Below are 21,384 nucleotides of genomic sequence, written 5' to 3'. Positions count from 1 at the left end.
ATAAGGATAGGCATGTAGATCATTGGAATATGTTTGAGAATTCAGAAACAGAAGCATGTTTCTGTGGTCAGCTGATTGAAGCAAGGGTACTAATACCATTCAGTTGAGAAAGGATTTTTTTCCCCCAACAAATTGTGCTGGGACAACTGGATAGCCACATTCAAAAGAATGAAGTTGTACCTTTACATCACACTGTATATAAAAATTAGCTCAAAGTAGATCAAAGACCTCAATGTAAGAGCTAAAAGTATAAAACTCTTAGAAGAAAATAGGGGTAAATTTTCATGACTTCAGCTTTAGCAGTGGATTCTAAGATATACCAAAAATACAAGCAACAAAGGAAAAAGAATAGATTTAATTGGACTGTATCGACAATAAAATCTTTTCTACCTCAAAGGATGCTATCAAAAAAATGAAAAGTCAACCCACAGAATGAGAGAAAAATGTTTGCAAACCATAAGTTACTTGTATCTAGGATACATAAAGAGCTAAGCAACCTAAATATTTATCAACTACCAAATGGATAAATAAAATGTGGTCTAGAGTGGAATATTAGTTGGTCATAGGAATGAAGTACTGATGCATGCTGCAACACAGATGAACCCTGAAGAACATTATGTTAAGTGATAAGCAAATCACAAAAGTCCACTAATTACAGGGTTCCAATAATATGAAATGTCTAGAATAGTCAAATCTTTAGAGGCAGAAAATAAATAAGTGTTTGCTTAGGGTTGGAGATACTGGGGGAAGAGAGAGTTGATACCTAAGGAGGTAGGGTGTTTTCTTTTTGAGGTAATGAAAATATTTTAAGATCGACTTTGGTGGTGGTTGCACATGTCTGTTAATATACTCAAAACCATAGAATAGAATGTATACTTTAAATGGGTGAATTGTATTTGGAAATGTCCCAATACAAATACTTCAGAAAGCTGGATGAAATAGAATAAATAGCCTTTCAGTTACATAGCTCTATTCACAAGAAAGTGAAGAAAGTCCTCGGAACAAAAGTAAAGAGGAACCTGAAAGCCAGACCTATACACATGTGCTGACTTTGGGCAAGATTGACAGCAAGAAGAGCAGGCTGTTTTAGTTGTGAAAGGGAGATATAATGGTAGCTTGGACTAGAGGGTGAATGGACTGTGATTCAGGATATATTTTCAAGGTAGAGCTGATTGGTATTAAGGTGGGCAAATTAGATACGGGATTTGAGGCGGAGAGAAGTAAAGTTGCTTCCTAGATTTTGGCCTGAACTGTTAGGTATACGGTTTTGCCATTTAGTGAAATGGGCAAGAGGTAGGAAGACCAGAATTGGGGCAGGGGACAGGGGAATCAAAATCCTGTTTAGGACATATTAAATTTGAGATGACTATTAGATGTCCATTTTTAGATGTCAGGTAGTTAGTTGCATGTATGAGACTGATGTTCAGGAGAGATTGTGGCTGACATCAACAGTATATAGATGGTATTCAGAGCTATGGGATTAGATGAAGCAACAAGGGAAAAGCAACAAATAACATAGAAGGGAATCCCCATAAGGTTACCAGCTGAGTTTTCAGCGGAAACAGACAACTGTTTCAAGGATTTTTTGCTAACAAAGAGGAGCTGAAAAATAGAGAGGTACCTGAAGGGTGATATGGATTCCAGTGAGGGATTTTATGATATTTATATACTGATAAGAATTGTTCAGTAAAGGGGGACATTGCTACTACAAAATGAGAGCAAAATCTTTGATTCAATTAGGGAAAAGGGTTTCCTGTGTATAAATAGAAGGGTTAGCCTAGGAACAGTTTCTGAAATAGGAAGATAGCATAAGTGAGTACAGATGCAAATAGATCAGTCTTCTCTCCTTTTGGATTTGTTCCTGTCGAAAATTTTCTTGTTAATTTTTGAAGTACTGTTAGACTTATTCTTCCTGTTTCTAATTTGATGAGCCATTTTTGGTAAATGGGAAGGACCCTCAGGGCTTCTCCAGAGAACTTTTTGCTCACTCTCATTTATCTTGTTCACCAAAAGGAGATAATTCTGTGTTTTGGGTTTTTAAAAAAATTAATTAATTAATTAATTAGTTTCTGGCTGCGTTGGGTCTTCATTGCTGTGCCCAGGCTTTCTCTAGTTGCGGCGAACAGGGGCTACTCTTTGTTGCGATGTGCGGACTTACCATTGCAGTGGCTTCTCTTATTGTGGAGCATGAGCCCTAGGCACGTGGGCTTCAGTAGTTGCTGGCACGTGGGCTTAATAGTTGTGGCTCACAGGCTCTAGAGAGCAGGCTCAGTAGATGTGGCGCACGGGCTTTGTTGCTCTGCGGCATGTGGGATCTTCCCAGATCAGGGCTCGAAGTGTCCCCTGCATTGGCAGGTGGATTCTCAACCACTGTGCTACCAGGGAAGCCCCGATAATTCTGTTTTTATAGACCAGGAAATTGAGCAACATGTTTTCCAAATTTAAAATGTTTCCTCTATGTATTTTCATGTAATTTCAGTACATCTACACAGCATATTGGTTTATTGGCTACAGAACTAGTAAGTGAAGATTAAAAATTATTGTTAAATCTGTGAGATCTGTCCTCAGAAGAAGGTATAATAGGATATGTACAGATGTGTTGCCAGTGATGTCCACACTTCTTTATGAAACTGTTTTTTCGACCCCTGGTAGCTTTAAATATTGCAGTGGAGTTAGAGGATACATTTGAAAGGTCTGTCACTATTCCACCCCTGAAGTTCTAATTGAGTGTTTTGTTGAATATTCAGTTGACAGCTAGTAATCTACCAACTACTCTTAGGTACTGAGGATAAGAACTCCATTTGGGAAATATGATGACTTAGAAACCTAAAAATGTCTCGATACAAAATACTTAGGAAAGCTGAATGAAATATAACAAATACTCTTTTTTTTAAAAAAAATAGGGCTTCCCTGGTGGCGCAGTGGTTGAGAGTCTACCTGCCGATGCAGGGGACACAGGTTCGTGCCCTGGTCTGGGAAGATCCCACATGCCGTGGAGCGGCTGGGCCCATGAGCCATGGCCACTGAGCCTGCGCGTCCGGAGCCTGTGCTCCGCAACGGGAGAGGCCACAACAGTGAGAGGCCCGAGAAATGGCAATAAATAAATAAATAAAATAAAATAAAATAAATAAATTTATTTATTTATTTTTGGCTGTGTTGGGTCATTGCTGGCTTTCTCTAGTTGTGGCAAGTGGGGGCTACTCTTTGTTGTGGTGCGCGGGCTTCTCATTGCAGTGGCTTTTCTTTGTTGCGGAGCACGGGCTCTAGGCACATGGGCTTCAGTAGTTGTGGCACGAGGGCTCAGTAGTTGTGGTTCATGGGGGCTTAGTTGCTCCGCAGCATGTGGGATCTTCCCGGACTAGGGCTCGAACCTGTGTCACCTGCATTGGCAGGCGGATTCTTAACCACTGCGCCACCAGGGAAGTCCCAACATATACCCTTTTAATTGTATAGCTGTATTCACAAAAATGTAAAGAAAATCCCCAAGGAATGAAAGCAAAGAGGGAAATGAAAGCCAGAACTATATGTATGAGCTGACATTGGGCCTGCTCTGGGGGAATTTGCTGTTCTTTATAACCAGTGCTTGGGTTTTGATAAGTAAATTAGATAAGAGATAAGGCCTTGGATTTTACAGAGAGAGATTTTGGAACTGAGATTTCCTTATAAAGCACACTCAGGATACATCCTAACTTGAAAGGATATAGTTGAAAAAATAATAATAGTAACCTGCCTAGAGTCACAGGAAAAAAATAAGGAATCTTCTCAGTCTTACCTTGGACACTGATTGGAGGGGAGTCTTGTTGAGTGTTTGTACCCATAGGCTTGCCTTCATGTATGTTTGGGGTTTTAATTTATAATGCCTTCTTGTTCCTGGGTTAGTAATACTCTTGGGGCGCCTGACAGAATCAACTGTAAAACTATGGAGGGACATGCTTGCCACCCGGGCTGCATAGTATTCCCATAGGTAACTCTGATAAAGAATAGTGCATAATGCAAAATTTACAAAGAATGGGGCTTCCCTGATAGCACAGTGGTTAAGAATCCACCTGCCAATGCAGGGGACACGGGTTCGAGCCCTGGTCTGGGAAGATCTCACATGCTGTGGAGCAACTAAGCCCATGCGCCACAACTACTGAGCCTGTGCTCTAGAGCTGGCGAGCCACAACTGCTGAAGCCCACGTGCCTAGAGCCCATGCTCCACAACAGGAGAAGCCACTGCAGTGAGAAGCCCGCACACCACAACAAAGAGTGGCCCCTGCTCCTCTCAACTAGAGAAAGCCTGTGCGCAGCAACGAAGACCCAATGCAGCCAAAAATAAATAAATAAATTAAAAAAAAACTAACCTTAAAAAAAAATTTACAAAGGACAATTCACCATGAGCAAGAGTTAGCAAACCCCCAGTTAAATCAAATCTCACCAAAACTTTGGCATCTGAATTATTAGCTGTAACCTTAAGATGGGTATGATTAAAATGACTAAAGATTTAAAGAAAATTTTGGAAACGTTAGAAAATAACATTACAAAAGATTTTAATATACCAAGCAAACTAAAAATAGAACTTCTAGAAGTGAAAATTAGACCCAGTGAAATTAAAGGTGCAACAGATATATTACCTACAAAATGAATCTGAGGAAATTACTTAGAAAATAGCATTGAAAGATGATAAAACATGGAAAAGCAATTAAGAAACATGGAGACTAGGATGCGAAGGACCAACATGTACCTAAATGTTCCTTAAGAATCGAATGAGGGGGCTTCCCTGGTGGCGCAGTGGTTGAGAGTCCGCCTGCCGATGCAGGGGACACGGGTTCGTGCCCCTGTCCGGGAAGATCCCACATGCCCTGGAGCAGCTGGGCCCGTGAGCCATGGTCACTGAGCCTGCGCATCCGGAGCCTGTGCTCTGCAGTGGGAGAGGCCACAACAGTGAGAGGCCCGCGTACCACCACCAAAAAAAAAAAAAAAAAAAAAGAATCAAATGAGGGAGCAGGGACCACTGACGGTCCAGTGGTTAGAACTGCGTGCTTCCACTGCAGGGGTCACGGGTTGGATTCCTGGTCGGGGAACTAAGATCCTTCATGCCGCGTAGCGCAACCAAAAAAAAAAAGAATAGAATGAGGGAGAAATTGTTATAATAGCTGAATATCTTCCGAAAGTAATAAAGGATATAAACCCTCAGCTTAAAAAAACAGAACGAGTCCCAACCAGGATGACAGTGAAACTGTAGAACGTCACAGCCAAAGAGTAGTTCTTAAAAGGCTGAATGAGAATCAAGATGAATAGGACATAGTTCATGTCCTCAAGATGCTTATAGCTTAGGGTAGATGACACTTGTTAAAAATGTTGTTGCAGTCGTTTCTACTAGTCTTTGCTTTGTAACAAACTAACTCAGGTTTGAAAAACTATTATTTCTCATGATTTTATGGATTGACTGGGTAGTTTTGCTGGTCTTGCTTAGGCTCATACAACTTCATTCAGCTGGTGGGTTGGCTGGGGACTGGGCTTGACTGGGTCTCTCTTTCCATGTGGTTTTCAACTTAGGCTTCTTCACAGCATGGTGGTCTTAGGGCAGACGTGAAAGCTGTAAGACCTCTTTTTTTTTTTTTTTTTTTCCCTGCGGTACGCGGGCCTCTCACTGTTGTGGCCTCTCCCATCGCGGACCACAGGCTCCGGATGCACAGGCTCAGCGGCCATGGCTCATGGGCCCAGCCGCTCCGCGGCATGTGGGATCTTCCCGGACCAGGGCATGAACCCGTGTCCCCTGCATCAGCAGGCAGACTCTCAACCACTGCACCACCAGGGAAGCCCTATAAGACCTCTTTTAAGGCTAAGGCTTATAAGTTACATGGTGTCACTTCTACCACATTCTATTGTATAAAAGCAAGTCACAACGCCAGCCCAGATTCATGGGATTAGAGAAATAGACTATATCTCTTGATGGAGGAGCTGTAGAGATTTTGTGGCCACATTTAATTTTCAACATGAGTATAATTAGATCAGTGCTATGATAGAGGTTAACAAAAGGATGCTATAGAACAGAGCAGGTAGAAACTTACCTCAGTTTGGGGGAGGAGTCAGGGGGAAGGCTTCTCAGAGAGGATAATGCTTCAGTTAAACCCTTTAAAGGAAAGCTTTATGTGATGGTGTAGTTACAAAAAACACAGGTATTTTTCTTTATGAAATGTTTTGACAACTCACATCAAAATCTGAGAATTTTCCATAAGTTCAGAACATGTTGCATTTTCTCTGCCTCACTTCCCTGGTGTAGGAATCTTACACCCTTTAGCTCTTAGCCATAGATACTCTTTAAATGTTGGTTCGGGGCTTCCCTGGTGGCACAGTGGTTAGGAGTCCGCCTGCCAGTGCAAGGGACACGGGTTCATGCCCCAGTCTGGGAAGATCCCACATGTCGCAGAGCCTGCGCGTCCGGAGCCTGTGATCCACAACGGGAGAGGCCACAGCGGTGAGAGGTCCGCGTACCGCAAAAAAAATAAATGTTGGTTGGGGTACATTGATGAGATAGTACTGCTGAGGCAGAAAGTTCAGTTAGAGGATTTTTTAAAGTTTTTTAATCTTCATAGAGTTTTCTTCTTGAAAAATCCAGCTGACATTATTTTGGTTGAAAAAAGTTGCCAGGCTTTATTAGAGTAGTTAGCAGATATAGAAGTCACTCCTTCTCACTTAGTACTGCCTAAACTAATCTTCTGACTCAGTTTCTGAAATTGTATTGGAGTCAGTTGATCTTGTCCTCTAAAATGCAGATCTTTTATTCAGAGTTAGTGAACCATGAACACACAGTTTAATTAAGGGGATCAGACTGGTGGCAGGGGAGACACTTAAGTAAATATGTCATGACAAAATTCATCAATTGCTGGAATATAGATATGAGCAGAATTATATGAGAACATAATTGTTGCCTGAAGAAGAAAAGAAAGGTTTTCATAGAGTAGGTAACAATTCAGCAGAGCATTAAAGAGTCATTAAGAATTTCCCAAAGAAGAGAGTGTGACATGTAGAAAGATCAAGAGGCTTGAAAGAGCCCGGAGTCGCGACCACTGCATGCAGTAGAATTGAATGTGCTTGCTTTTCTTTTTCTCCCAAGATGCGAATAGCCTTTTTGTCATTTTTTTTCTGTAATTATAAAAATAATATATGCTTGATTTAGAAAATTCAGACAATAAGAAAAGTAAGTAAAACCTAGCCATAATCCCATTATTTAGCAAAACATTCATAAGTATTTTGGGTCCTTCTTCAGTTGACATATTTTGGGTTTATTTTTGGCTGCATTGGGTCTTCGTTGCTGCACACGGGCTTTCTCGAGTTGCGGCGAGCAGGGGCTACTCTTCGTTGTGGTGCGCAGGCTTCTCATTGTGGTGGCTTCTCTAGTTGCAGAGCACGGGCTCTAGGCATGCAGGCTTCAGTAGTTGCAGCACATAGATTCAGTAGTTGCAGCACGCAGGCTTCAGTAGTTTGCGGCACATGGGCTCAGTAGTTGCGTCGTGCGGGCTCTAGGGCGTACAGGCTCAGTAGTTGTGGCGCATGGGCTTAGTTGCTCCGCGGCATATGGGATATCCCTGGACCAGGGTTCAAACCCCTGTCCACTGCATCGGCAGGCAGATTCTTAACCACTGAGCCACCAGGGAAGTCCCAGTTGACTTTTAAAGATGAATTCACAAGGTTCTGTTGCTTTCCCTTTTAAAATTAATGTTAATAATTCCTAATGGTAATTTTAGTTTGTTTTTCTGGTCCTTCTTTTATATAGTAAGATAAAGAGATGGATTTTCAGAACAACTGCGGTTTATAAATGAGGCACAAAGTGATTTAGTGATTTATCGAAGGTCACAGAAAGAATCTGTGAGTGCCTGTGAGTTAGTTACTATACTTTACAGTATCCAAATTGGGCTTCTGATTCTTTTGTGCCTTGCTTTCTTTTTTTTTTTTCTTTTTAATTTTTATTTATTTTATTTTTGGCTACATTGGGTCTTCGTTGCTGTGCACAGGCTTTTCTCTGGTTGCGGCAAGTGGGGGCTATTCTTTGTTGCGGTGTGCAGGCTTCTCATTGCGGTGGCTTCTCGTTGTGGAGCATGGGCTCTACGCGCGCGGGCTTCAGTAGTTGTGGCACATGGGCTCAGTAGTCGTGGCTCGCGGACTCTAGAGTGCAGGCTCAGTAGTTGTGGCACACGGGCTTAGTTGCCCCATGGCATGTGGGATCTTCCAGACCAGGGCTTGAACCCATGTCCCTTGCATTGGCAGGCGGATTCTTAACCACTGTACCACCAGGGAAGCCCTGTGCCTTGCTTTCTGATAAGACGAGATTTATATACTTGTTTTGAAATGGCTCAGCTCTTACCCTGAAGCTGAGTAAAATTACTTAGTTTGAACCATTTTCATTTGTATTTTCACTGCAGTATGACACAAGTAGTGGATACTGTAGATCATCAGGAATTTATCTTTAATTTTCTGATTGTGGATTTTTCTAGCACACACTTTCATTTCCTAAGCATGCTTTCTTGAAGACATAAAATCTCTACTGGAAAAGCATCTCAAACTGCCTAAAGTAGCTTTGTATAACTGGTAAATCAAGTAGAGCCTAGTTGGTATTGTTGCAGTGAAGAGAAACAGGAGCTATAAAGTTAGAAGCAGAAAATTAAGACCAGGAAATGGCTGGATATTGCCTTTGGAACATTTTGTCCTTTGATTCCATAAATGCAGTTTTGCTCTCAAGGAAGTGGGCTTGTAGCCAATTCTACCATTCAAGTTATTACCTTTATTTGATATTATTTAGAAAGGACAGATGTTATTCCAGTAATGCTTCTTTTGCACATAAATAGTGGGTGTGTTCTTAGTTTTCTTTGGACCCAGGAAAGTGGAAGAACTACTTTTTTTTTTAAGTTATTATTTGTTTTTTTAACTTCACCTCCATTGGTGGACCAGAGTTTATTTAGAAATAGTTGAAAGTTAGGTAGGGAGATATTAATTGGATGCTTACTAGTTGGCAGGTACTGTGATGTGAGAAATGAGACAATCCCTATAAAAATCACATGATTCAGTGCCTGCCTATAATGTAAATAAGTGTCCAGTGATCATATCACTGAATCATTGAACCATGACAGTCTTGTGAGATAGGTATTAACGTTCTCATTTTATTTACTTATTTATTTGGCTGCGCTGGGTCTTCATTGCTGAGCGCAGGCTTTCTCTAGTGGTGGCGAGCAGGGGCTGCTCTTCATTGCAGTGCATGGACTTCTCGTTGCAGTTGCTTCTCGTTGCAGAGCACGGGTTCTGGGCGCACGGGCTTCAGTAGTCCCAGCACGTGGGCTCAGTAGTTGTGGCGAATGGGCTTAACTGCTCCATGGCATGTGGGATCTTCCTGGACCGGGGATCGAACCCATGTACCCTGTATTGGCAGGCGGATTCTTAACCACTGTGCCACTGGGGAAGTCCAACATTCTCATTTTAGAGATGAGACAGTTGTGGCTTCTAGAGGTTAATTTGTCCATAGCCAATAGAGTTAGTGTTAGAGGCATGTCCCCAACTCAGATCTGTCTTATTGTGGAGCCCAAGTAGGACTACTGAGTACAGTTGCATAAGCTACACTGTGCAGTCCCAGGGGGGTGCTGTTCACATTGTCTGTGATGTGAATGGTGCCCCCTGGAGTTGTGCCACAAGCCAACTCTTGTTCCAGTTGTGTTTTTTGTTTAGTTTTGTTTACCACTAGTCTACTTTGTAAGTAGAATTATGAACAAATCATTCACTGAATAGTCTCTGTCCTTGCAAACATTCATGTCTATGTTTGGCTATTTAATGTTATTTTTCTTCTCAATTCAGGACTACTTTAAAGAACTCTCCCCTCCTCTTCTTAAAGATTACGTGGAGATGAACACAAATCTAACTATGATTCTTAGTTGTATTATCCATACATATCGGCTTTGCTATTTTATTTTTATATTTCGGCTAAATTAAGTTAGAAGTCTTTTGGGCTTCAAAATAAAGATAATTGTTTGTGTTTTGTAGCATGCTATTTGGTCCTGCCCAGTATTCTTATGGTAAATGTTAAACTTTAATGACACTCGTAAAATGTTAAGGTTAAATGATACTTCAGTGACACTCATAATAGGAAATGGTATTTGTTTTTGTTTTATTTTTAAGTAGTTAACAAAGCTAAAATAAATCTTTCAGATTTCCTTTTCTAGCACTAAACCAAAATCTGTAGAATACCCAATATCCAAATTGGATAAAAGAATACTTTGACTTTTATTCTTGGCATTTATAAAATTCAGTTCATTAAACATGTATTGTAGATATACTCTGTACCCGCAGCTACCCGAAGCTTTGGGAATATAAAGATGATTGAAGAAACAGTCTCTGCTATCTAATAATGCCCAGTCTGGTTGAAGAGGCCCACTAAACAAATATTCTCTAAAACAAGTAGCAATGCTGGAATAAACAAGTAGGCTAATATTTTGCTAGCACTCTCTAAGGAGGGAGTGATTAAACCGCATATATCAGGCTTAAGATCTCTCAGAGGAGGTAACAGAATTTGAGCTTGGTCTTTAAGAGTAGAAAGGCAAAGGAGAGGAAGGCTTTCCAGGAAAGGGAACGGTCTGTGCAAAATCTAGATGTTTGAAGGTTTATGGTGTGTCTTGGAGAGTTTGAGTAGTTTGATGTGACAGATGGAAAAGTAAATTGGGCAGAGTTGTGAGAAACTCATAGAACCTAGTAATGAATATGGGCATTATCTTATGGACATTGAGGAAACATGGGAGGGTATAAAAATAAGGCCGTGCTTGATCAGAACTAAGATTTGCACTTGTAATTTGAATGGCCATATGAATGATATAGATCAGAGGGGAGTGAGAAAGAAGGCAGGGAAGCTACTACCTTTCCAGTAGGCTTATGTAAAATGAAAGAGATTCCTATGGTGTTAGCTATGCAGAGAGACTGACGGAAAAACAAGGGCAGTTGATCAAGGAGCAGTAGGATTTGTGAGTAGTGTGGAAATGAGAGGAGTGAAGGGTGACTGTAACCCTTCATTTGGTAACTGAGTGGAAAGTAGTGCAATTCATTAATTTTTTTTTTTTAAAGATACAGGAAGAGAATTAGAGTTAAGTTTTGACAGTAAGTTTGGAGTATCTAGCTGAAGGTGTCTGTCCATTAGACAGGGAGGGGTTGTAGATGTATATTAGGGATTGTTTATGTATCGTTGGGATTGGATGAAATGGCACAGGAGAATCTGTAAAATGAAGTTATTGCCAAAAACAGAATCCTGGACGAACACCTTTTGAGGGGCATGTAGGGAAAAGGAACAGTTGTGTTCTCAAATTGCATCTTTCATAGAAACCACATTTTTTTTCTATTTAAAAAAATAGCCTTTTTTAAAAGAGCGGTTGTAGATTCACAGCAAAATTGAGAGGAAGGTACAGAGATTTCCCATATAACCTCTGCCCCCACACATGCATAGCCTCTCTCACTATCAATAACCCCTTTCTAGTGTAAGTCTATTGAGGTAATAAAATTTACACACAGTAAAATACAGCCCTTTTAGGTATACAGTTCTATGAACTTTAATGAATGTAAACTCTTACATAATCACCACGACCACCACAGTCAAGATACAGAATATTTTCATTACTCCAGAAAGTCCCTTTATAGTTCTTTTTAGTCATTCATCTTTCCCCTTCCCAGCCTCTGTCAATCAGTGATCTGATTTCTGTCTCTATAGTTTTGCCTTTTCCGGAATGCCATGTAAATTGAATCATACAGTATATAGCCTTTTGTGTCCACTTCTTTTACTTAGAATAATGCTTTTGAGATTTATCCATGTTATTTTAGTATCAGTGGCGGTTTGTTTATCCATTCACCAGCTGATAAACATTTACTTTGTATTCAGTTTTTGGCAGTTATGAATAATGCTGCTATAAACATTCACAGACAGGTCTTTGTATAGACATGTATTTTTATTTTTCTTGGGTAAACACCTAGGAGTGAGTCATAGATAAAGTGTATGTTTAACTTTATAAAATTTACATAAAGTGACTACCATTTTGTATTCCCACCAGCAGTGTATGAGAGTTTTTCAGTTGCTCCACATTCCTGGCAGCCCTTGGTATTTTCAGGATTGTTTTGTTTTTAATTTTAGCCATTCTTATAGGTGTATAGCGGCATCCTATTGTGGTTTCAGTTTCCCTAATGGTTAATGATACTGAGTTTCTTTCAAATGCTATTTGCATTGTCTTCTTCGTGAAATGCCCTTTTTTTAAATTGGGTTGCTTGTTTTATTATTGAGTTATAAGAATTCTGTGTATATTTTGGATATAATTCCTTCATCAGACATATGATTTGTGAATGTTTTCTTGAAGTCTGCGGCTTGTCTTTTCATTCTGTGAACAGTGTCTTCCGAGCAGCAGTTTCTAGTTTAATAAAGTGCATTTCATTTTTTTCTTTTATGCATACTTTTTGTGTCCTAAGAAATCTTTGTGTTCCAGGATTACAAAGACTTTTTTCTGTGTTTTCTTCTGTAAATATTATAGTTTTAGGATTTACATTTAGATCTGCAGTCTGTTTTGCAGTAATTTTGTATGTGATGTAAAGAGATTGATGTTTTTGCATATGTATGATGTCAAGTTAATTGTTCCACTACCATTTGTTTTATTTTATTACCTTTCTCTGTTGAATTATCTGGCCAACTTTGTTGAAACCAATTGGCCATGTATGTGTGGGTCTATTTCTGGATTCTGTTTTGTTTCCTTGGTCTGTATTATCTGTCCTTTCACTAATACCGTGTCTTGATTACTTTACCTGCAACTACATTTATTTTAGAGATCATGGTGGTATCTGTTAGGAATGCTGTTCTTGTTGGCAGCAAGGAACAGAAAGCCCTGCTAATAATGAGTTTATTTTTGTTATGAGAAGAAGTCAGAGACAAGCAGTTGCTGATTTAAGCTGTTCATTTATACCAGGGGTTAACAAACTGTAGCCTGCTGGCCTAATCTGGCCTGCCACCTGTTTTGTAAATCACCTGTGGAGGTTCTTGAAAATGCATATGCCAAGGCTTTATCTCTGAGACTGATTCAGTTGCTAGGGAAGGAGGTGAGGGGATAGAGGGAGGATCAGGTATTTTAATTTTAACATGCTCCCTGGTGATATTGGTAATTGTGTTGTCTAGTCATGGTTAAGAACCATTAATCTAAGGTTGGTTCTTAGAGTGTGGTCTGCAGACTAGCAGCATCACCATCTCCTGGAAACTTTTTAAAAATTCAAATTATCAGGCCCATCCCAGCCTTACTGAATGGGAATTCTTGTTAGGGCCCAACAGATTGTGTTTCAACAAGTTCACCAGGTGATTCTTAGGCATGCCAAAGCTTGAGAACCTTGAAAAGCATTGCTGAGTGTTTCCCAGATAAGCCTAGGGAAGATTAATTGACTGTCGTTTAAAAAACAAAAAACTTAATTGAGTTAAGTATTAAATTATGTGACAGATAGTTAAGTTTGAAATTGGATTGAAGGTGCACAAATGATCTAACATGGTAAGTGCTGAGTACTGTATTGGACCTAATTATTCAAAGCATAAGTTAGGTTGCTATTTTTAAGCAGCTTTTAAAAATCAGTTTTGTGTGTGTGCATTACTTTTTCCTATCCTTTAAGGAAGAGTTAAGGAAATAGAAGGCAGTTCTTACGTTTATAGACTTTATAAACAAAGGAAGAATGCAGATAAACATGTATAAACACAAAAGACAAACATATAAACATGTTTCTTTCAGGGTTTGTGATATATTTTGTGAATATATTACAGTGGAGATAGCCTATCCAAAAGAAGACTTGAGTTTATTTAGCCTATATACCAAAGAAGAAACAGTACCTCATAGCATGTAAAATGTGTCTTCAGTTTAGTTTGCTCTTTAATGGTAACCTTCCCAGTTATAATTACTAATTGCTTAAACATGGAGTCTAATATCTTTTCTTCATCTGTTTTTAGGGGGCTGTAAATATCCTACTTGTTATTTCTCCTTCCACTTGGACAATGGTTTAGATTCAATTAGGCTATCTTTTATTTCCTGCAGGTGATTCCTGCAGTATTTCTTGTTCAGTTCTGAAAAAATAAGAGGTTAATTAGAACTAAGCTCTAGTTTGTTTTCTAGGTGCTTTAAAAAACTTTTGAAAGCAGAACTTCTGAAAAAAATTTGATTACACTTGGGATGTATAGGATCAGGCATAACAAAGAGTTAAACTCATTTGACTGAATTATAGTTCCAGTAGCAGTAACTGAATATAAAAGGAAGTTCAAAAAAAACAGATGCTGTCATTGAAACCAGAGACTGAACACCTCTCCGGCCCTTATTTCCAAGGCAAGAATAGCTGACATGTTAGAATTTCCTTGGGAAGATGTAGCAAAAAAGACTTAAGACTGTTTCTCAATCATAGTTCACAGCCAAAGGGACTTGAATTTTATAGAGTTACAAAAGATGTTTGAATTGGGTTCCTTAGTAGTCCAGAGTACCTCTGTTATTGGAATTTTGCTTCCTAACTGTGTCTTAATTTTACTGGGAAGACCTCATTGTCTTTAACAATCTCATAGCCCCACCCATTTTAACTTTTTGTCAGGTTTTGGTCTTCAGAAACCCTCCTACATCAGCACACTTTTTTTTTCATCATGATTTCCTTTTCCTAAACTAATTCTCTTGTTAATGTTTCTAGTATTTCTTGAATAAGCATTTGGTGACAGTACTGGGTTTTGTCACTTGTGGTTTTCCTTAGTGTTGGGCAGTCTCCACTTGTTTACTTCCTTGTTGAGCAACTAATAATAAACCATCATGACTCTAGAAAAATACTTGACATTGAAATGGAATGCTTCTGTTCCTCAGGGTCATTTTATACATGCATCTCCCCAGCTTTATTCAAATGTCTCAGAACTTTAAGAACTATTTATGTCAGAGAAGTCTCCCTCAGAAATACAGGAGACTTACTTATAGCAAGGGTGGTAAAAATGCATGTGATGATTTACTACCTAATAAGTATGTTTCTACTGATAATTTTTGGAAGCAAACACATTTTCCCTTTTCCTTAAGCATAAGAGAAGCTTCTCCTCTTTTTCAAAATTAATTAATTAATTAATTTACCTTTGGCTATGTTGGGTCTTTGTTGCTGCGTGTGGGCTTTCTCTAGTTGTGGCTAGCAGGGGGGCTACTTTTCGTTTTGGTGCGCGGGCTTCTCATTGTGGTGGCTTCTCTTGTTGTGGAGCACAGGGTCTCTAGGCGCACGGGCTTCAGTAGTTGTGGCTTGTGGGCTCTAGAGCGCAGGCTCAGTAGTTGCCGTGCACGGGCTTAGTTGCTCCACGGCATTTGGGATCTTCCTGGACCAGGGCTCAAACCCGTGTCCCCTCCATTGGCAAGCGGATTCTTAACCACTGCGCCACCAGGCAAGTCCGAGAAGCTTCTCCTCTTAACAAGCTTTATTTCTCATCAGACAAGTAAAATTACAAGTATTTTAGTTGTTATTAGTTTAGGACACTGTAGAAAACTTTTAATAAAATTGACAGACTATCACATATATTTCTGGATATTAGTCTCAAATTCACTATACACTTTTTCATGAAAAACTGTATGACTTAAGAGAGCAGCTGCAGCTCTTATTTATTATAGATCTTGATTTATTCTGTTTTTTAAAGGCATTCAGAAGATACCTATATATCAAAAGAATTGCTGATGATTTTCTCTAGATGTGGACCCATTTAAATCAGTACTGGCCTCTCTCATTTTGTTGATTGCATATATTTGTGACCCTTAGATTATAGGGAATGGAAGTGAACAGCAGCTGCAAAAAGAGCTAGCAGATGTGCTGATGGATCCTCCAATGGACGACCAGCCAGGGGACAAGGAGCTTGTGGAAAGGCCACAATTGGATGGCGAAGGAGATGGGCCTCTTTCTAATCAACTCTCAGCTTCATCCACCATTAACCCTGTGTCATTAGTAGGGCTCCAGAAACCAGAGATGAGCCTGCCAGTGAAACCTGGACAAGGAGGTTAGGATTGCTGCATTGCTTGCATAACTGAAGGTTATTGTTTTTAATATTTGAGTGTCCATTCTGTACTAGGTTTGATTCAAAGCAAGCAAAAAACCATTATCTATGTTCTCTAGAATCTTCAGATTTTAGATTTAGGGGGATGTGAGAGGAGTAAATATATGTACTATTCTGATTTCCCTTTAAATGTGTGTCATTTTTAAAAAAATTTTATTGGGATAGAGTTGATTTACAATGCTGTTTTAGTTTCAGGTGTGCAGCAAAGTGAATCAGTTATACATATACATATGTCCACTCTAAATGTATGCCATTTATACCAAAGAGAGAGAAACAGTAGCTATAAGACACTGAGGGAGTCTTAGAGTATTTAAGGATCTTTTTTCAGGAAAGAAGGTATTTGAGTATGGTGTTGGAGAAATAGAGGAATAATGCTTGGTGAAGAGATGTTTGCCCCAGGCCTTTTATAGCTTGGTGGGAATAGTCGTCAAGTTGAAAAAAGGGAGCTGAAAGACATAGCAAGGAAGGAGAAAAAAGGCAATTATAAAGGCTCATTGGGGAAAGTAGGGTGTTAAAACTATAGATGTTTATTGGGAAAGGGAAAGCAAGGGGACTGAGAGAACATGATAGAGTAGCTACGATGATGAATGAGAAAAATAATTATAACAGAGCAGATCAGAAAGAAGACAGAGATAGGATTTTTCAGGGTGGTAAAATCCTAAATGTATTTTTGACCTAAATGTAAATTATATAGTCAAAGCAAATTAGAAGAGTCAGAAAGGTAAATCAGATCTGAGTCTCAGGTCACCTTTTAGATTTGGGATTGAAACTACAGCCATACCTAAAAATTTTAGTATTGGTGACAGAATTCTGATGTGAGATTTCTGGCTTTAATGGGCATTTCTTCTGGGGCAATGGCATATTCTCTCATTAGTATTTAATTTTAGAACCTAAATGTAACTTGTAGATTTTTACTTGATATTCATGTCAACAAAATATCAAAATGAAAATAATCACCTCCTTATTGTTTCTTTCAGATTCTGAAGGGTCTAGTCCTTTCACACCAGTGGCTGATGAGGACAGTGTAGTTTTCAGCAAACTAACTTATTTAGGCTGTGCCTCAGTAAATGCTCCCAGGAGTGAAGTGGAAGCCTTAAGGATGATGTCCATCTTAAGGGGCCAGTGTCAGATTTCACTAGATGTAACCCTGTCAGTGCCGAACGTATCTGAAGGAACTGTGAGGTGAGACCAGCTTCATGAAATGTTTGTATTCAATAACATTTGATCAGATTTCTGACCTATAGTTTTAGAAAGAAGCAATAGTGAACAAAATCTGTAATTATTTTATGCATGCAATGTTTAATTCATCTGGCACTTAGTTATCACATCTTCCAAGGATTGTGAGCTTTATGAAAAATAGTCAATTGTTTGAACAGTTTTTTATACTCTTTCCCACCCCAATTCTGTGTAGCACATGAGAAATTTAAATGTTTTGGGAATTATTGAAACATGTTGACGTAAGAGTCTGCCTAACAATTTATATTTTTCATTTGCCCCCAATACAAATACTAGCTTGACGCATGAGTTCAATATGAGATTTCATGCTGACTTTGGAAGTTACAGAAACCTGTTGGTAAATATTAACTATTCCAGTACAGTTCCTAAATTTTTAAGATGAGGAAACTGAGGCCCAGAAAAGTCTCTCGAAATGGCTATTGTTTATACTGACTGAAACAGATAACAGTGATTAAAGGTAGCCAGTCAGGTATCTATATTAGCTAGCTAAATAAATACAATACTAATAATGAGTTGAACAGAACTGAAATAAAATAACTTTTTCTTTATTATAAGAAATGCATACTTATTTCAGAAAAATCAGAGGATACAAACAAGCAAAAATTTAGGAAAATACTCTTTTTTCAATTTAATTTAATTGAAGTATAGTTGACTTACAATATGCCAATCTCTGCTGTATAGCAAAGTGACTCAGTTATACACATATAGACATTCTTTTTTAAAATATATTTTTCCAGTATGGTTTATCACAGGATATTGAATATAGTTCCCTGTGCTACACAGTAGGATCTTGTTGTTTATTTATCCTATTATATAATAGTTTACACCTGCTAATCCCACACGCCCAGTCCTTCCCTCCCTCATCGCACTCTCCCTGGGCAACCACAAGTCTGCTCTCTGTCTGTGAGTCTGTTCCTGCTTTGTAGATAGGTTCATTTGTGCTATATTTTAGATTAGGAAAATATTCTTAATTCTACTCTCCCTTTGGTAAATAACAGTTAACATCTTGGTTTATTAAGACCCTTTTTGTGTAGTTATATGTGTATATGTTTGTGTATGTGTGTATATACCTACATATATGTGCAAGTATAATTATACAACTTAGAATCAACATTTTTAACAACAGTGGAATAATATAATACATACCATCTTGTAACATGCTTTCCTCACTTAGTTTTTTATATTGTGAATCTCTTTCCATATCAGTAAATATGCTTAAAAATTTTAACTTATGATGGCACATGATGGGCTATTCAGAAATAACCAATCTCTAATGTTACATATTTTAGTTGTTTTAATGAGAAAAGTACTACTAATAATAGCTAATATTAAACTTTTATTATATGAACATGTAAGTGCTTTACCTGTAATTTTCTTATAAATTATTTTTTAGCTAGTTATGTATTTTTGTATTTCCGTAGGATCAATTCCTAGAAAGTAGACTTATTGGGTCAAAGATTTTCCCATTTTTATGGGTTTTGATACATTGCCAAATAGCCATCTAGAAATATTGATCTAGTTGGTACTTTTATCAGCAGTGTATGAGAGTATCTGTTTCTCCACCCGCAAGCATTTTGGATTTTTATGGTAGTAGAGTTGTAGCTCTATATGGTTAGCAGTAGTAGTAAGTTAATTAATTAATATTCCAGTTATCTGCATATATAATTCTTCTCTTGAGTATTTAAAGAACTATTTCACAAAGACTCACAAATACTAATTTTAATTGTATTTATTAATGTGAAACTTAATAAAAATTTTTTAGCACTCATTTTTTTTTTTTGTAATAAAGTTTATTTGTTTTTCTTTGGCTGCACTGCAGCTTGTGGGGTCTTAGTTCCCTGAACAGGCCACCTCAGTGAAAGCGCTAAGTCCTAACCACTGGACCATCAGGGAATTCCTTAGCATTCATTTTTATATGAGCATTCATTTTTATATGCTTCTTAGTCAATAGTCATTCTCCCCAACTGAAGTATACTTTGTTCTAATATATTTTAATTCTATGAAGACATGAGAAAACTAGTTTCTCTTGCCCCATGTTTTCAGAGTCTTTATCAAAGTGCCTTTGAACTTGGATTAGGTCCCCTTCTTAGGTATTTCCATTATCCCCTGGGCTTTCCCATCAGTGGCCCCGCCCATTCAATGTGGAAATTACATAATTTCTTTTTCAGTTTCTTTCATACTTGTGTCGTCAGTGCCCAGAATGGAGCCTGGGATGTTGTAGGTATCACATAAATATTTGTTGAATGAATACATTTTTGAATGAATGATATCCCTTTGATTTTCAGTGAATGTCATCCTTTTGATTTTATTAATGATTTTCTTTTTTTAGGTGTTAAAATTTTGCACAGTCTCTCTCCCTTGTTTGCCATGAAGCAAAACAACATGTTTCACTCTGAGAAAGCACATCACCTTTTTATTTTTTAAAATAATAAAGCAGATTAGGTCATTCTTTTAGGAGATAATGAGAAGCACAGCTTTAATTATCTATTTTAGTATTCTAATTTACCCATTATCTTTATTTAGTTACAGACTATATAAGAAACATACTTATTGATACTGTTTATGCTTTCCTGATTGCCTCCCTAAAACATGAGGTTATGTAGTTTTTAGTATCATGGAATTGTGTAATCAGTAACTTTAAGAATTCACATATGATTTATTTATCAAGACTTAAGATTAATATGATTAGCATACCATATAATCTTTTTGCTAGAAAGATGAGTCTTGAATCATAATATGGATGTAGTGAAAATAGTCCACAGTCTCTCTAATCTCTTTATATCTTTTTTTCTGAACAGACTCTTAGATCCTCAGACAAACACTGAAATAGCAAACTACCCTATCTACAAAATCCTCTTCTGTGTTAGAGGGCATGATGGAACTCCTGAGAGTGACTGTTTTGCTTTCACTGAAAGTCATTACAATGCAGAGCTCTTCAGAATACATGTCTTCCGGTGTGAAATACAAGAAGCTGTAAGTACTTAAGAGGGAACTGTCTGCAAATGAAACTTCATCTGTACCCTCACTACGTTGAAATGATTATAGTATTTATTATGGTCATTTATAAGCCAAATGGAATTCTCTGCTACTGTTTATTTCAGCTGGATGGGCTGAAATGTAAATAAACTAAAAATTTGGTTAACCAGAACCTCGTTGTTAAGAGTGTTAGAGGAGACCAATTGACTGCTGCTTAATTGGGTTAAATAGGCATCTTGGTTCTAGCAATGACGTATTTGCAAACCATTCTTTTAGAGCTAAACTTGTTGGATTATTTTTATTATAATAAATACATTCAAGTAATTCCTAACAATTTTGGAAAACATCTTTCAGTTGGATTCACAACCACTTCTTTTTTAAAGCCTCTTCTCTGACCATTTTTAGTGTTGCTTGCTTTATAGGTCTAATAAATTAGATAATTTATCAAAAGAAATCAATGGGGGAAAGATGAATTACTCCCCTCAAACAACATAGGTCACCTTCAGCCTTAATAAAAGTATTTTATTCTTGTGATAACAGCCCATTTGCTAACATGTCTGTTTGTAGGTGAGCCGGATACTTTACAGTTTTGCCACTGCCTTCCGCCGTTCTGCCAAGCAGACCCCGCTCTCAGCAACTACTGCACCTCAGACTCCTGACAGTGACATCTTTACCTTCTCTGTGTCTTTAGAAATAAAAGAAGATGATGGTAAAGGTTATTTTAGGTAGGGCATCTTATTTTATTCTTTTTATTTGAGTTTGTATTAACATGCTGTACTGTCTGTGGATTTAGGGAAATTCTAGGTCAGATTACATAACTTTTACGTTATAACATGATTGCTTTTATGGGTAGAGTTTAAAGGAAAATAAGTAGGCAAATTTGTAGAGGCAAGATTTAAAGAATTTTAAACAATAAAAAAATTCTTTCACGTAGGAAAATGTATCATGCTACCATGTTCTTTTAGATGGACTCAAAGTAACTCGCTCACTGCTGATATGAAATATGACAGAAGCTACAACAGCTGGATCTGTAGCTAGATTTGTTTTGCTGGAGTTTTTTTGTGTTTTGTTTTGTTTTGGTTGGTTAGTTGGTTGGTTTA

General features: G+C 38.1%; 1 protein-coding gene across 9 annotated transcripts in view; it reads left to right on the top strand.

Annotated features, from left to right (window-relative positions):
• Positions 1-21,384, top strand: part of RABGAP1 (RAB GTPase activating protein 1) — a 148,788-nt gene that overhangs the window by 23,362 nt on the left and 104,042 nt on the right. For 7 of the 9 annotated variants that reach the window (XM_067040772.1, XM_059073035.2, XM_067040776.1 and 4 more), the window contains 4 exons: positions 15,781-16,015; positions 17,050-17,254; positions 20,107-20,281; positions 20,852-21,009. In XM_067040772.1, the coding sequence (XP_066896873.1) occupies positions 15,781-16,015; positions 17,050-17,254; positions 20,107-20,281; positions 20,852-21,009 (773 nt within the window). Of the gene's footprint in view, positions 1-15,780; positions 16,049-17,049; positions 17,255-20,106; positions 20,282-20,851; positions 21,010-21,384 lie in introns of all 9 variants that reach the window. The other 2 variants (XM_067040774.1, XM_067040775.1) reach the window with 1 other exon arrangement.

Source organism: Kogia breviceps, chromosome 8 (genome assembly GCF_026419965.1).
Source record: "Kogia breviceps isolate mKogBre1 chromosome 8, mKogBre1 haplotype 1, whole genome shotgun sequence".
In the NCBI taxonomy this organism is placed as follows: domain Eukaryota; kingdom Metazoa; phylum Chordata; class Mammalia; order Artiodactyla; family Physeteridae; genus Kogia; species Kogia breviceps.
Note: the sequence above shows the minus strand (reverse complement) of the source record. Positions and strands in the feature narration are given on the sequence as shown.